Source organism: Rhincodon typus, chromosome 10, assembly GCF_021869965.1.
Source record: "Rhincodon typus isolate 14 chromosome 10, sRhiTyp1.1, whole genome shotgun sequence".
In the NCBI taxonomy this organism is placed as follows: domain Eukaryota; kingdom Metazoa; phylum Chordata; class Chondrichthyes; order Orectolobiformes; family Rhincodontidae; genus Rhincodon; species Rhincodon typus.
Genome location: NC_063341.1, coordinates 27694296 through 27708236, shown reverse-complemented (window position 1 = coordinate 27708236; position 13941 = coordinate 27694296). Strand labels below are relative to the sequence as shown.

Below are 13941 nucleotides of genomic sequence, written 5' to 3'. Positions count from 1 at the left end.
TCAAATAGAACATGTGGAAGTCATTTTGCACATTACAAGCACCCACAAACAGCAAATCGATGATGATCGAATAATTTTGGTGATATTGATTGAGAGATATATATTGTCCAGGACAGCAGTGATCATTTCCTTGGTCTTTTTCTAAAAAAAAATTAGTGCCATAGGACAGTTTACATCCACCTGAGAGGACAGACAGGATTTTGGTTTAACGTCTTACCTGAAAGCATCACAAAGGACAGAATGCACTGGAATGTCAGCTTTAATTTTTGTGCTTAAGTCTTGGAATGGGACCTTAACCCAAAACCTTCCTGTCTTTATTAAAATGTTCCAAGACCTTTCCTAAATGTGTATTTAAACATATTGTCACTCAGTCAAAGAAGGGGCTATTAAGAATTATGGCTCAACGTTAATCAGAAATTATATGTTTTAAAAAGGATAATAAGAGAATTGAGATAGATGGAAGAGTAGAGATTTAAGAGATTGAATCCCAGAGTTTAGGGGCTTCACTTTTCAAGTCATACTAACTAACAGTAGGATATAAAAAGTGGAAATGAGCAAGAGACCAGAGTTGGAAGGAAGAAGAGTTCCGGATAGCTCTCAGACTGGAGTATATTTGCAGAAGGGAAAATTGGAGGGGCCCTATACGGATTTGAGGTGATTTGAGGTGAGGGACAATCAGGACTTCATGCAGTCTAGTAGGTCATGGGTGATAGATGAATACAAGACATGATATAGGTGACAAAATTTTGGATGAAAACCGAAAGAACTGCGGATGCTGTAAATCAGGAACAAAAACAAAGTTGCTGGAAAAGCTCAGAGATAGTAGGAACTGCCCATGCTGCAGTCTGAGATAACAAGGTGTAGAGCTGGATGAACAGGGCAGGCCAGGCAGCATCAGAGGAGCAGGAAAGCTGACGTTCTGGAAAAGCTCAGCTGGTCTGGCAGCATCTGTGAAGGAAAAACCAGAGTTAACGTTTCGGGTCTGGTGACCCTTCTTCAGAATCCGTTCACCGGACCCGAAACATTAACTCTGTTTTTTCCTTCACAGATGCTGCCAGATGTGCCAAACTTTTGGATGAGTTGAAGTTTATGGAGAACATACGAAGTTGTGCCTTAGGGTGACAAAAGGTATGGATGAGGGCACGAAGAGTGATTTCAATTACGATATTTAATATTTCCTTTAATAGGTGGGCATTCTTTTCTCCATTTGCACCTTTGCGAAGTGTCTGAACGTCTTGATTTGTTTTCTGTAAATGCAAGTTATTTTTGTTGCTGATGACGCTTTTGATCACAGACCCATTGACCTGGAGTTATTGTTGTTGGCCTGGTGGGGGTGCTGCAGGCGGAGTGTCCACCATTATAGGTTTAGCTCCGCCCTCCGGCGCAGACCCCGCCCTCGCGTACCGCTGCGGATTGTGGGGCGGCTGCACTTGTCCTTGGTAACCCGGGGAGATGCTGTGAGGTTGGCTCTAGTGTTGGGTAAAGTAAGCAAACAAAGAAACTGCTTTTGCGGACAGAACTGGAGCGGCCGATAAAGATGCAACCGGAAGATGCTCGCTACCTGAAGAGGTTGGTGCTGTAGCAGGGGCAGGGTGTTGCTGGTTGCTTTATTGGAAGGACCGGGTTGGGCCCAGGAACCTGCAGTCGCTGTTGTTGCATTTTGTGACTGCGGCACCTTAATCATTCTGCTGTTAACGTCTACTTCACAGCTCCTCTCTCGGCTGTGGGTTTGGCAGACATTTGTGCAGCGTGTACAATACTCTTCTCCCTTGATGCTGACACTACCATAGGGCTCATTTCAAGGTAGCTCCCAGATGCATTCTATTAATGCATTCTGAATGAGTCAGCCTGGATCGTTAATATTGCTATCCTCATTTTTTAAATGGAGAGCATCATTCGCAGTTAAACTGAGTCTTCGCTTGCTGACAAGGATTTCTTTTTCTACCACACCCTCGGTTGGAGAGGTCACTTGCGTCCTATTATCACACTCGTGATGATGATTGGGATACTCGCCAGATGAACTCGTTGAGTCATGAGAACCAATGGTGGTTACCATCGGGCTGTTATCAGGTGGTAACTGGCGAATTTCAGGATGTCTATAATTCTGTATTGACAGAAGTGACGTCTTGTGAATTTACAGTAAATTTGGCGTTGTTTGTGATGGGGAGAGGAGGATGATGGGGAATCACGATTGTGAACTCCAGGTTAGGGAGTACTTTCTCTATAAAATCAACCTGATATATGCATTTTTAAAATTTGATTTACATTTACTATGTTCAACCAACAAATGGATAAATAACAGGTTAAGCACAGCATATACAATTCAACATGAGTAACAACAAATGATTGGTTCACTGTGTGTCAGGCAAAGTAGGATCAAATGTTCTAACGCTTGTGACAAATACAATAGAAATAGGTGTTATCTACTTAGCCCTCAAGCCTGTTCTATTGTTCAATAATACCATGGTTGTAATCTAATTCCATTTACTGACCTTTGCCCCTTATCCCTAATACCTTTGGCTAACAAGCAAATATCACACTTTTAAATTGACAGTTTATCTAGCATTAATTGCAATGTGTGGAAGACATTTCCAAACTTCTACCATCCTTTGCAAAAGGACATATTTCCTAATGTCACTTCTGAAAAGTTTGACTTTTTTGACTATACTCTAAATTTTATTCTTCCTAACTAATGGAAAAAACTTCTCCAAATCTAGCCTATCTGTTCACTTAATATCTTGATAGTTGTAATCAGAGTGCTTCCAAAATCCAAGAAACCCATTCTTAGTGTGTATAATACAAACAGAAATTCCTGGTGAAACTTAGCAAGTCTGGCACCAGCTGTGGAAAGAAAGCAGAGTTAGTGTTTCAAGTCCAGTGATCCTAGATCTTCAGCGCCTGCAGTTTTTATTTTATTAGTTTATGTACTCTCTTTGTTTCTTCCCTCTTGGCATTGATACAATTCTGGGAAGTCTGTCATTTGCCCCTCAAAGTCCAACACATTCATCCTGAGTTCTAGTTCCCAGAACTGCTTAAAGTTGCCTAACCAGGTCTTTTTATAAGTGTGGATTAAATTTTATCCCCTTGTGTTCCAGTTCCCTTGATATAAATTTATGTGCTCTATAAATTTACCCTCTTTATGAATGCCAACATTCCAGTAACTTTACTACTTACTTTTGAGACCTGTTTGTGACATTTCAATAATGTGTATTTGGACTCCCTAGTCTTTATGACCACCTCTATTTACAGCATTGCACCATTTAGGGAGTATTCTGTTCTTTTTCTAGTTAGAAAATGGATGAACTTGCAGTTGTCTGCGTTGAAATCTCTCTCACCCATTTACTTAATCATTGATAATCTCGAGATTTTGTTTTCATGTCAACAATTACGTTATCTAAATTATTGAAAGCAATGTATAAAAATCCTTTGGATGTTACATGCCAATTTTTGCATATTATCACCACTCTGCCACTTGTACAGCCAATTTGCTAACCAGGTCAACAATTTACCTTCAATTCCATGAGTTTCAACTTCAGTTCAAAGACTCAACTGCTCTTTGGAAGCTCATATAATAGTGAAAATGAAGCATATTTGCAAACTAGAGTAGATTTAGTAGGGTATTTTAAGGAAATTAACAAGCACCATGCATATCCAGGGTATATGTGTTCACTGTAAGGCAGTTGATTTTCCTGTAAAGTAACTGAGTGCAATTATGTTGAAATTGGTAACTAAAATAATGTTTCAAATAACGAACAATGGAAAGATTATCTAGTGGTAAGAGACCTGGGGCCAAACAAAAAAGCAAGAAAAAGTGGAAACATTTAGATTGTAGTCATTGCCCTGGATGCTACAGACTGGATTTTAGCTGGACAGAATCACATTTGCATTTTTGCCAGACACATTATGTTGCCCTTCATAGACTGTTACGTTAATCTGTGCATAAATGTGTGCAAAGTTCCTCTCTGAAAACTAAAATGTTGGACATCTAAAAACAGCACTTTACACTTCAACATTGTAAATTTCCAAAACGTGGTTTGCAGAATGATAAACGATAGCAACATGTAATTACATTGTCTTTAACATAAAATTACCCAAGGTGCTCTACAGAGACATTATAAAACAGCGGCATGGTGGGTCAGTGGTTAGCACTGCTCCCTCACAGCACCAGTGACCCAGGTTCGATGCCAGCCTCGGGCGACTGTCTGTGTGGAATTTGCACATTCTCCCCGTGTCTGCATGGGTTTCCTCTGGGTGCTCCGGTTTCCTCCCACAGTCCAAAGATGTGCAGGGTAGGTGGATTGGCAATGCTGAATTGCCCATAGTGCCCAGGGATGTTTAGGTTAAGTGGGTTAGATGTGGAAAATCAGAGATAGGATAATGGGTCTGGGTGGGATGCTCTTCGGAGGGGCGGTGTGGACTTGTTGGGCCGAATGGCCTGTTTCCACACTGTAGGGATTCTATGATCTATGAAAGTATGACATAGAGAGACAAGTGGTGCTGTTGGGGCTGAAGACCACAAACTTGCTTAAAGAGGCAGATTCTAAGCGGAATCCTAAAGAAATAAAGTCAGGTGGAGAGATGGTGAGGGAATTCCAGACTTGGTCATTCATTCAGCTGCTTGACTACCAGTGGTGGAGTGATTAAAATCAGGGATGCTCAGACAGAACCAGAACCAGAATTAGAGAAACACAGATAGCTTGCAGTAGTGTGAGAGGGCAATACAGAGTAGTTAGGCTGCAAAGGGATTTGAAAACAAGGAACAGAATCTTAAAATCAAGGGTTGTTTAATTGAAGGCAAGCATTGACCAGAAAGAACAGGGCTGATGGATAATTGGGGCTTTGGGCAGTAAACGTGTGAACAAAATAGTTTTGAATAACTTGAATTTGCAGGGTAGAATGTGATGATCAAGCCAGGAACATGTTAGAATCAACAAGACTGGTGGTAATAATTGCATGGATGGGGTTTACAGGAGTAGAATGGCTGAAGTTGGGCCTGGGATGGTGATGGTATGGCGATGAAAGTAAGTGACTGTGTTGCAACAGCCAAACAGACAAAAGTCAAGGAGAGTGATGGAGTTGAATGTGAAAGTGCAGACTTTGTGGTAAAGACAATGGATTTAGTTTTCCCAAATTCTAATTAGAGGATATTTCTGTTTATCCAGCACTGGTTGTTGGAAAAGCAGTCTGACAATTTATAGACAATGGAAGAGTTGAGTGTGAGGTGGTTGTAATTAAAGCTGGCATCAGACAAAAATGAATAGAAGAGGCATCAGGACAGATGACTGAAAGTTTGGTCAAAGTAGATTTTGAAGACTCGTTAAAAAAAATTCAGTGTTTCATTTTGTCCAAGTGTCGAATTAGTCAAAATTGTCCCGGGAACCTGTTTTTTTTTTTTTTTGTAGTTTCTTTATATTCTAGGAACTGCAAACGAAAGTTGTACAAAATTCACTCCTCTCAGTCTCTGTGTGCCTTGATCAGAAATCAGGTTCTGCTCTGAATCTTCCATTAAACTAAACTTTCCTGTTGCTTGAAACAAATCATGATGTTGGCTCACCAAACTAATCGATTACACACTGTGCAAGAAAATCTAGTAAAGACCGAGACATAATTAAAGAGGATTACTGATGTTTGTACATCACTCTATGGTTATTTTTATGAGCAGATTTTTTTATGGAAATCTAACGTTTTGGGTACTCCCTTTCATCCTCTGATTTAACCTTTTAGGCAACTAGTGTGCAGGTGGAAGCTAGCATTAGGAAGCGTGGACAGCTGGTTTGGTCACTTTGTGTATGCATGTATTTTCGAACTGAAAGATCTTATTCAGTTCCTTTAGTTTAAAAAAAACTAATCTACTATCTTTTGTCTCTTCAGACCTTGGAGTGCAGGCTGATAGTTCGTTGAAAGTGGAGTTTCAGTGAGGAAGAAAAGCAGGCTCCATGTTAGGCAGCACTATCATTAGCTCCACTGTGAAAGAGAAATGGTCAGGTTTTGTGTGGTTGGGGCTCAGGGAAGTCCTAGTGTAGTAGAATAGTTGTATAGTGAGGGTCCAGGGAATTTGGAGAAGCTGCAAAGGGTGCAGAAGAAGCCAGTGTGCACTTAATAGCTTAGTAGAGCAGAGATCAGGGATTGAAGGCCCACAAACTGTATTTACTTTGTATAAGGCCAGGACTTGCACACTTAACCGTAAGGTCCTGGGAAGTGTTCTAGAATGAAAAGACCTTGGAGTGCAGGTTCATAGTTCCTTGAAAGTAGGGTGGCAGCTCGACGAGATAGTGAAGAAGGTGTTTGGTTTGCTTGCCTTTATTGGTCAGTGCATTGAGTATAGGAGTTGGGAGGTCATGTTGCGGCTTCACAGGACATTGGTTAGGCCAACTTTGGAGTATTACATGCAATTCCATTCTCCCTCCTATAGGAAGGATATTATGAACCTAGAAAGGATTCAGAAAAGATTTGAGGATTTGTCAGGGCTGGAGGGTTTGAGCTACAGGGAGAGGCTGAATAGGCTGGGTCTGTTTTCCCTGGAGCGTCAGAGGCTGAGGAATGACCTTTTTGAGGTTTCTAAAATCATGAGGGGCATGGATACGTTAAATAGGCAAGGTCTTTTCCCGGGGGTGGGGGAGTCCAAAACTAGAGGGCGTAGGTTTAAGGCAAGAGGGGAAAGATATAAAAGAGGCCTAAGGGGCAACTTTTTCATGCGGAGGGTGATGTGTGTATGGAATGAGCTGCTGGAGGAATGTGGTGGTGGATATGATTATGACATTTAGAAGGTGTCTGGATGGGTACATGAACAGGAAGGGTTTAGATGGATATGGACCAAATGCTGGCAAATGGGACTAGATTTATTTAAGATATCTGGTCGGCATGGGCAAGTGGGACCGAAGGGTCTGTTTCCATGCTGTGTATGACCTCGTTAAACTTAGTTATGTAACAGTCACTGAACTTCAAATATAATTACTTGTATGTGAAGTACTTTACAATGTTGTGATGTGATAAAGTACTGTATAAATCCAGTATATATCAACATAATTTAACAGCTTCATTGAGTGGGTGAGTATTTCAGGCACCAATGTTCACGAAATGACACACTAAATCAAGTTTAAAAGGTCTGGGATGAGGATGTCAAACTTGAGTGCATAATCTAGGTTGACCCTTTGGTGCAGAAATGGGAAAATGTTATATTGACAAAAGTGTCATTTTTCAGTGAGATGTTAGATGAAGCCTCCTTCTGGCCTCTTGGGTTGTGGAACCTCCTCCAAAATCCCCTCTGTCACTTCAGCTGTAAAAGTTCAGGTAGTCATTTAAGCTTCTAATCCCATCATCTAACCTTTTCTTTAACATTGCTGACATGAGAGATATATTGGCAAATCTTTTTGCCTTGCACTCATCAGGACAAATGCATGAGTGCCAAATTTCAAACTATCTGAACAGTTTTATGCTACAAGAGAAAAGAATATTGATTGGCATGTCCTCTGAGATTGGCTGAGGTGTTGCTATTGAAAATGTAGGAATTGTAGGCTCCCCAAGCATCAGGATAATTTATAAAATGTACAAGAGCATTTTTTTCGCAGAGAATGGTTTTCAGCTCCTTGTATCCTGCTTCTTGCAAGTATAAAAGAGATACGTTACATGTTTGGCTGTTATTATAAATTAGTTACTGGTGTACCAAATACTGCACTCAAGATTTTTCAGCAAGTGCTGCCCAATTGTGGAATCACATCGAACAGACGCCCTTGTTTTGGATTTTGCAAGTGGGACTGATTCAATCAGTCTATACTTTGTATTCCTTCAGTTGTTCATTACAGGTAGTGTTTCGTTTAATCAACCAATCATTGGACTGTGCAGCCTATGCACCTGCCAATGCACTGCTGTTAAAATTCATATAAAGTTGTGTAGCATGTGAATATCTTTTTTGGACATGAGGCAAAGGTACCACTCATGTCATTGTAGTCTCCCTTTCCATGACTTGGAATCTGTCCACTGTTTATCCATCCACCTTTGTAGTGAAACAATTGGTATGTTTTGAGATGCGATATGAAGTCCAGTTGATGCTGCTGTTTATGTCTGATAGATTTCAGAGCTGTCACATATTTACTTCAAATGCATGTCCATTTCAATTTATAATCACTGCAAAATGAACTGCATTATAAGCATTACTTCATAACTCTTGCCAGGTTCTAATGGAGTTCTTTGTTTTTAATTGTATGAATCCTATACATAATGTTTCCATTCCTAGCAGTTTGAGATTGTACATTACAGATGCATTACAAAAAGAAGTCTAATTTCTCCTGTGATCATTGGTTGTACTAGTGCTGGACAGATGTTCAAGATATTTGCCATTTGGCAAGTGAGACTCTAACTAAGTTAATTTTCAACTTGTCAAAAACAGCTATTTGAACTTTCAACATTGAGACATAATCCTCGGAAATCAAATGAAAGATTGCTTTGGGAATAAATAAGAAGCTAAAATGTGAGAACCGGGAGGACTACGACAGGTCACAAAGGGCCAGATGTAACAGATAGAAGGTAACTGGATAATTGAGGGAATATTCTGTCCCGACCTTGATGCATGAAATTTATTTTCTTGAATGCTGCTTGTCACAGGCAGAGCAATGTGGTATTGATGTATAGCATGTTGTTCAACAAATGGGGGAAACCTGAGATTGCCCATTAAGTTCATCTCTAACAGAGTTCCTAATCGCTCTGTGTTGTGAGGAAAACATTCTCTAATCCAAAACACTCTAGGTAACAATGTGAGAAGTGTGTGAAAATGGTAATGCTCATTAAAGGAGTTTTTAGTACAGTAATAATGCTTGAATTCTGTAAATGGAAGACCATTGTTCAGTGGTTTTGTCACTTGTCTGTGAGTCAGTGAATGTTCTGGGGATGCAGGTTCGAACCCTACCACGGTAGATGGTGGAATTTGAATCCAATAAAGAAAAGTCTGGAATTAAAAGACAAAGACCATGAAGCCATTGTGGATAGCTGTAAAAACCCATCTATTTTACTCGTATCCTTTGGGGAGGGAAATGGCTGTCCTTACCTTGTTTGGCCTGTATGTCACTCCAGACCCACACCCACGCAGACTTTTAGTTGTCCTCTGAAGTAGCCTAACAAGTTAGTTCATTTAAACAACTCACTGGAGGAAGAGGCTCCACAAACATCCTCATTAATGGGAGAGTCTAGCACATAAGCATTTGCAACAATCTTCAGCCAGAAATGCTGAATGGATGATCCATCTCACCATCCACAGGAGGCCTCAGCATTACAGATGTTAGTCTTCAGCTAATTTGATTCACTTGATGTGATTTCAAGAAATTATTGGAGGCATTAGATCCTGCAAAATCTATGAACCCTAACAGCACTCTGGCAATAGTCTAAGACTGATCTAGAAATTGCTGGGGCCCCAGTCAAATGGTTCCAGTGCAGTTACAACATTGGCTGTATCCAACAATGTGGAAAATTGCCCAGGTATATCCTGTGCGCAAAAAGCAGGACAATTCCAACCCTGCCAATTACTGCTCCATCAGTCTACTCTCCATCGTCAATAAAGTAGTGGAAAGTGTCATCAGCAGTGCGATCAAGCAGCAATTGCTTAACAATAACCTACTCACTGGAGCTTAGTTTGGGTTCCGCTAGGGCTACTCAGCTCCTGACCTCATTGAAGCCCTGGTTCATCCATGGACAAAAGAGTTATCCTTGAAATCAAAAAAGCATTTGTCCAAGTGTGTCATTAAGGAGATGGAGAAAAAGTAGACGCAAAGGGAATTCAGGGATAAACTCTGTGCTGGTTAGAGTCATAAAGGATATTTGTGGTTGTTGGAGATCAGTTATTTCAACTCCAACTTCATCTGTGCAGGACTTAATCATGGGAATGTTCTAGGCTCATCAAAGCATCTTCAGCTGCTTCATCAATGGTCTTCCTTCCATCATAAGGTCAAAAGTGAGGATGTTTGCTTATGATTGCACAATGTTCAGCGTCATCTGTGACTTCTCATGTACTAAAGTAACCAGTGTCCAAATGCAGCAAGTCTGGACCATATCCAGATTTGGGCTAACAGGTGGCAAGTAACACTTTTGCCATGCAAGTGCAGATAATGATCATCTCCACAACAGAATCCAATTCTTGACATTTAATAACATTGCCTTTAAGGAAGCCTTCAGTATTAACATTGTGGGCATTACTTAATGCCCCCATTTACTATCAACATTGTCAGTGTAACTTAGCTGCTGCTTCTGGAAGTACCATCAAACCCTCCAAACAGTGCTGAGGGCATACTGTCATGAATATCCTTGTGATTGGAACAAAGTATTTGAATTTCTTTTGTTTGCCTAATAAACCTGCTGTTTATTGTCCTTTTGAATTAGTTTATGGCCATGGGGTAAGGGGACCTCTGAAACTAATGAAGGGCCAGATTTTAGAAATGAAAGATGAGTCAAATATTCTTTATGTATTTGGGTTCCAGGGTAGCCTGACAGAAACCCTGCAAGGTTGCTCGAGAACGTCTTAGTGTATCACAAACGCTCATAAAATGATGGGTGCGACCATGTATTTCAACCAGGGAAGTGAAATGTTTGTGATTTTTCTGAAGAAGGGTCCAGACCTGAAAGGTCAGCTTTCCTGCTCCTATGATGCTGCTTGGCCTGCTGTGTCCATCCAGCTCTACACCTTGTTATCTCAGATTCTCCAGCATTGGCAGTTCCTGCTATCTCTGAAATGTTAGTATCGTTAGCTTTACAAGCTGAATCATTGAAAACACCATTCTGTGGTCCATATGTAATAGTTAAAAAGATTGGAGAAGTGTTGCAAAAGGTGGGTGGAGTACTTGTGGACTGGGAGGCAGGGCGTTAGGATTTGGTGTTTGTAAAATGCTAGGGGGGGGAAAGTGTTGCGTGGTCATTTTAAAAGATGTACTTTTTTTCCTGTGCTTAGAAATTTTAAAATGGATGTCAGTGAGCAGCAGCTTGAAAGTTTGCAAGTACACAGAGCACCCGAATTGAAACATTTGTGTCAAAACGCTGTACAATTAGCAGGCCAAGCAGCAGTTTTTTTTTAGCCAAGGCAACAGGCTTTTGAATTTAGCCAATCAATTTGAACCATACTTAGATACCAAAAATGTTATTAACTTTGTTTGATAGTTTTGACAACATAGGACCAATCCTATTTTTTTAAAGTAATATTGACATATCATTGAGGGAGCATCGTCTTTAGGGTCTGATGACACCTTTCCAGTGTTGAGGGCTTATTGCCAGGATTACCCAAATGATTGAGATGAAGGTATCCCGTTTATATTATTTATTATTAGAGATGCTCCAGATGAATCTACTGTTTACTATATTTGAATTGATATTCGGACGCAAAGTAAGAGGGCCTTGAAAATAATTGAGAAGGTTGATAGGTCCACAATCAGATATCTCACAGTTGGAGTGTGTATCTGAGGTGCGAGATAGATGAAACAGAGTAGGTGAATTAGCTAGACAACATTTGAACGTGGCACAGCACCTAATAAAGCAAGAAGCAGGTAAGAAATCTAAAATTCATACATTTGCCAGTGAGGATGAAGTATTGGAACTGTTACTGATGATTGCTTCAAAACTAGATTCAGTGATCCCTACAGGTTGAGAAGTTAAGTCAGGTGAATTATCTGGTAAAGATGCCATATAGGGAGGAAAAATATTATCGGATATGTCATGTGAACATGCTGAAACATTACTATGACAGGGAAAGGGAACCGGAGAAACAGTTATTAGTTACTGCCACTCGGTGAGGAATCAAATCCAGATGAGTTGGATCTTGATGTGCCTCAGAATAAATTGTATAATGAGGAAGTCCTTAAGGAATGGGATTGGGTAGTGAGCTATCTGTCCGAGGAACAGAGATCTGAATTGAAAGACTTCTTACAGTGCTATGAGGACCTATGTAGAAATAGAATGGGGAGGACTAACACCCTATTACAGGAGGTTGACGCAAGGAATGCTGTTCCAATAAAACAACACCCCTGCAGGCTTAATCCTCTCAAAACAGTGCAGGTTCAGAAGGAACCGGAAGTGATGCTCCAAGATTGCATCCAAGAGAGTGGAGTTTGCCGATCGTGTTCGCTCCCAAATCTGATGGTACTCAACGATTCGGCTTAGATTATCAGAAGGTCAACGCTATAACCAAATCTGACTCCTACCCAATTCCAAGACTGGAGGATTGTGTGGACAAAGTAGTCTTACTTCAAAGTTACTGGCAAGTACCTTTGTCAGAAAGAACAAAAGTTTCTGCTTTTATAACCCCAAGTGGGCTAAATCAATTTAAAGTAATGCCCTTTGGATGGAAAGACGCACCAGCTGCTTTTCAAAGGCTTATGAACAAAGTTGTTGTATGATTGACTAATTGTGCCATCTACACAGATGCCTTAGTGATCTTTAGCCATTTGTGGAAAGATCATATGGAGCATTTGGCAGATCTCTTTGAGCGACTGCGGAAGGAAAAGTTGGTCATAAACTTGGCAAAAGCAAAATTTGCAAAGATGGAGTGACATTAGTAGGGGCCAAATCGGACACAGACGGATGACACCGAGGGGCATGAAGCCGAAGGCTATCGGGGAATTTCCAAGACCATCCTCGAAGAAGGAATTGCTATGATTTTTAGAATTGAGCAGATTCTACAGGAAATATGTACCCAACTTTAATAATGTTTTAAAAAAAAAACCACAAAATTTTGGTAGACAGGACAATGCCCAGAGGCATTTGACAACACAAAAACACTGTTAGCGACCGCACCAGTTTAAACCACGCTAAATTTTTAGATACTCTTCAAAGTCGCCATCAACACAAGCACTGTAGGTGTTGGAGATGTGTTGTTAGAGGAGGAGGATGATTGTGGAATTGAAAGGCCAATCAGTTATTTTTCAAAATAACTCTATCCAGCAGAAAAAATATTCAACCATTGAGAAACAGTTATTGAGTTTTGTGATGGCCTTGCAACATTTTAATGTTTACGTTGCAAACAGTGTGCATTCTGATCACAATCCTTTGACATTTCTGGAAAGATTTAGGGTCAAGAACACCAGATTATTTCGTTGGAGTCTCGTGTTACAAGCATTTAATTTACAGATTGTACATGTTGTGGGTCGTGAAAATATTGTTGTGGATGCTTTGTCACACATTTAAAAATAAATCCATATGTAAGATTGAACACTACTGTTTCTATGTTTTGTATATAAAATGTGGAACTCTAGACTAATGAGCTGTGGATCTGGTAATATAATGGAGTTAAAGTTCCAAAAAAATGAACAGGCCTGAAAAGATGGCTTCAGTTTTTTTTCTTGAGGCGGAAGGTGTTGTGAAGTTGGGTAGGGTACTTGTGGATTGGGAGGCAGGAAGTTAGAATTGGGTGTTTGTAAAATGCTAGGGGGGGAAAGCATTGAATGGTCATTTTAAAAGAAGATATGCTTTTTCTGCGCTTAGAAATTTAAAATGGATGTCTGTGAGCAGCAGCTTGAAAGTTTGCGAATACAGAGAGCACCTGATACATTTGTATCGATAGGCCGTACAGTTAGCAAGCCAAGCAGCAGTTTTTTACCAAGACGACAGGCTTTTGAATTTAGCCAGTCAATTTGAACCAGGTATGTAGATACCCAAAAAACCTATTAAATTTAAGTCTGATGATTTTTGACAGCATAGGGCCAGTCCAATTGGAAGAAATATTGATATGTCATCAACGGTGTAAAAAGAAGGGGGCAGCTGGACAAAGACCCCAGAGCTAATAGCCCTCAGCTCTTGGGAGAATCGCTGGCTCTCTCAGCCTCCTCTCTGTCTTCGAGAAAGCACTGTCTAAACAACAATGGTACCGATGGCACAATTACTTAATAATCCTGACAGAAGAATTGATGGAGAAGGGATTCCTGACAGAACAATTGGAGTGGGCACAGAACATTCTGGAAGACACGTAATCTG

At 40.4% G+C, this 13941-nt stretch overlaps 1 protein-coding gene across 5 annotated transcripts in view; it reads left to right on the top strand.

Moving 5' to 3' along the window:
• The first annotated feature begins 1405 nt into the window (after positions 1 to 1405).
• kifap3a (kinesin-associated protein 3a) overlaps positions 1406 to 13941 on the top strand; it is a 202386-nt gene continuing 189850 nt past the window's right edge. For all 5 annotated transcript variants that reach the window (XM_048602252.1, XM_048602254.1, XM_048602255.1 and 2 more), the window contains exon 1: positions 1406 to 1569. In XM_048602252.1, the coding sequence (XP_048458209.1) occupies positions 1538 to 1569 (32 nt within the window). In that variant the 5' untranslated portion in view covers positions 1406 to 1537. The remainder of the gene's footprint in view (positions 1570 to 13941) is intronic.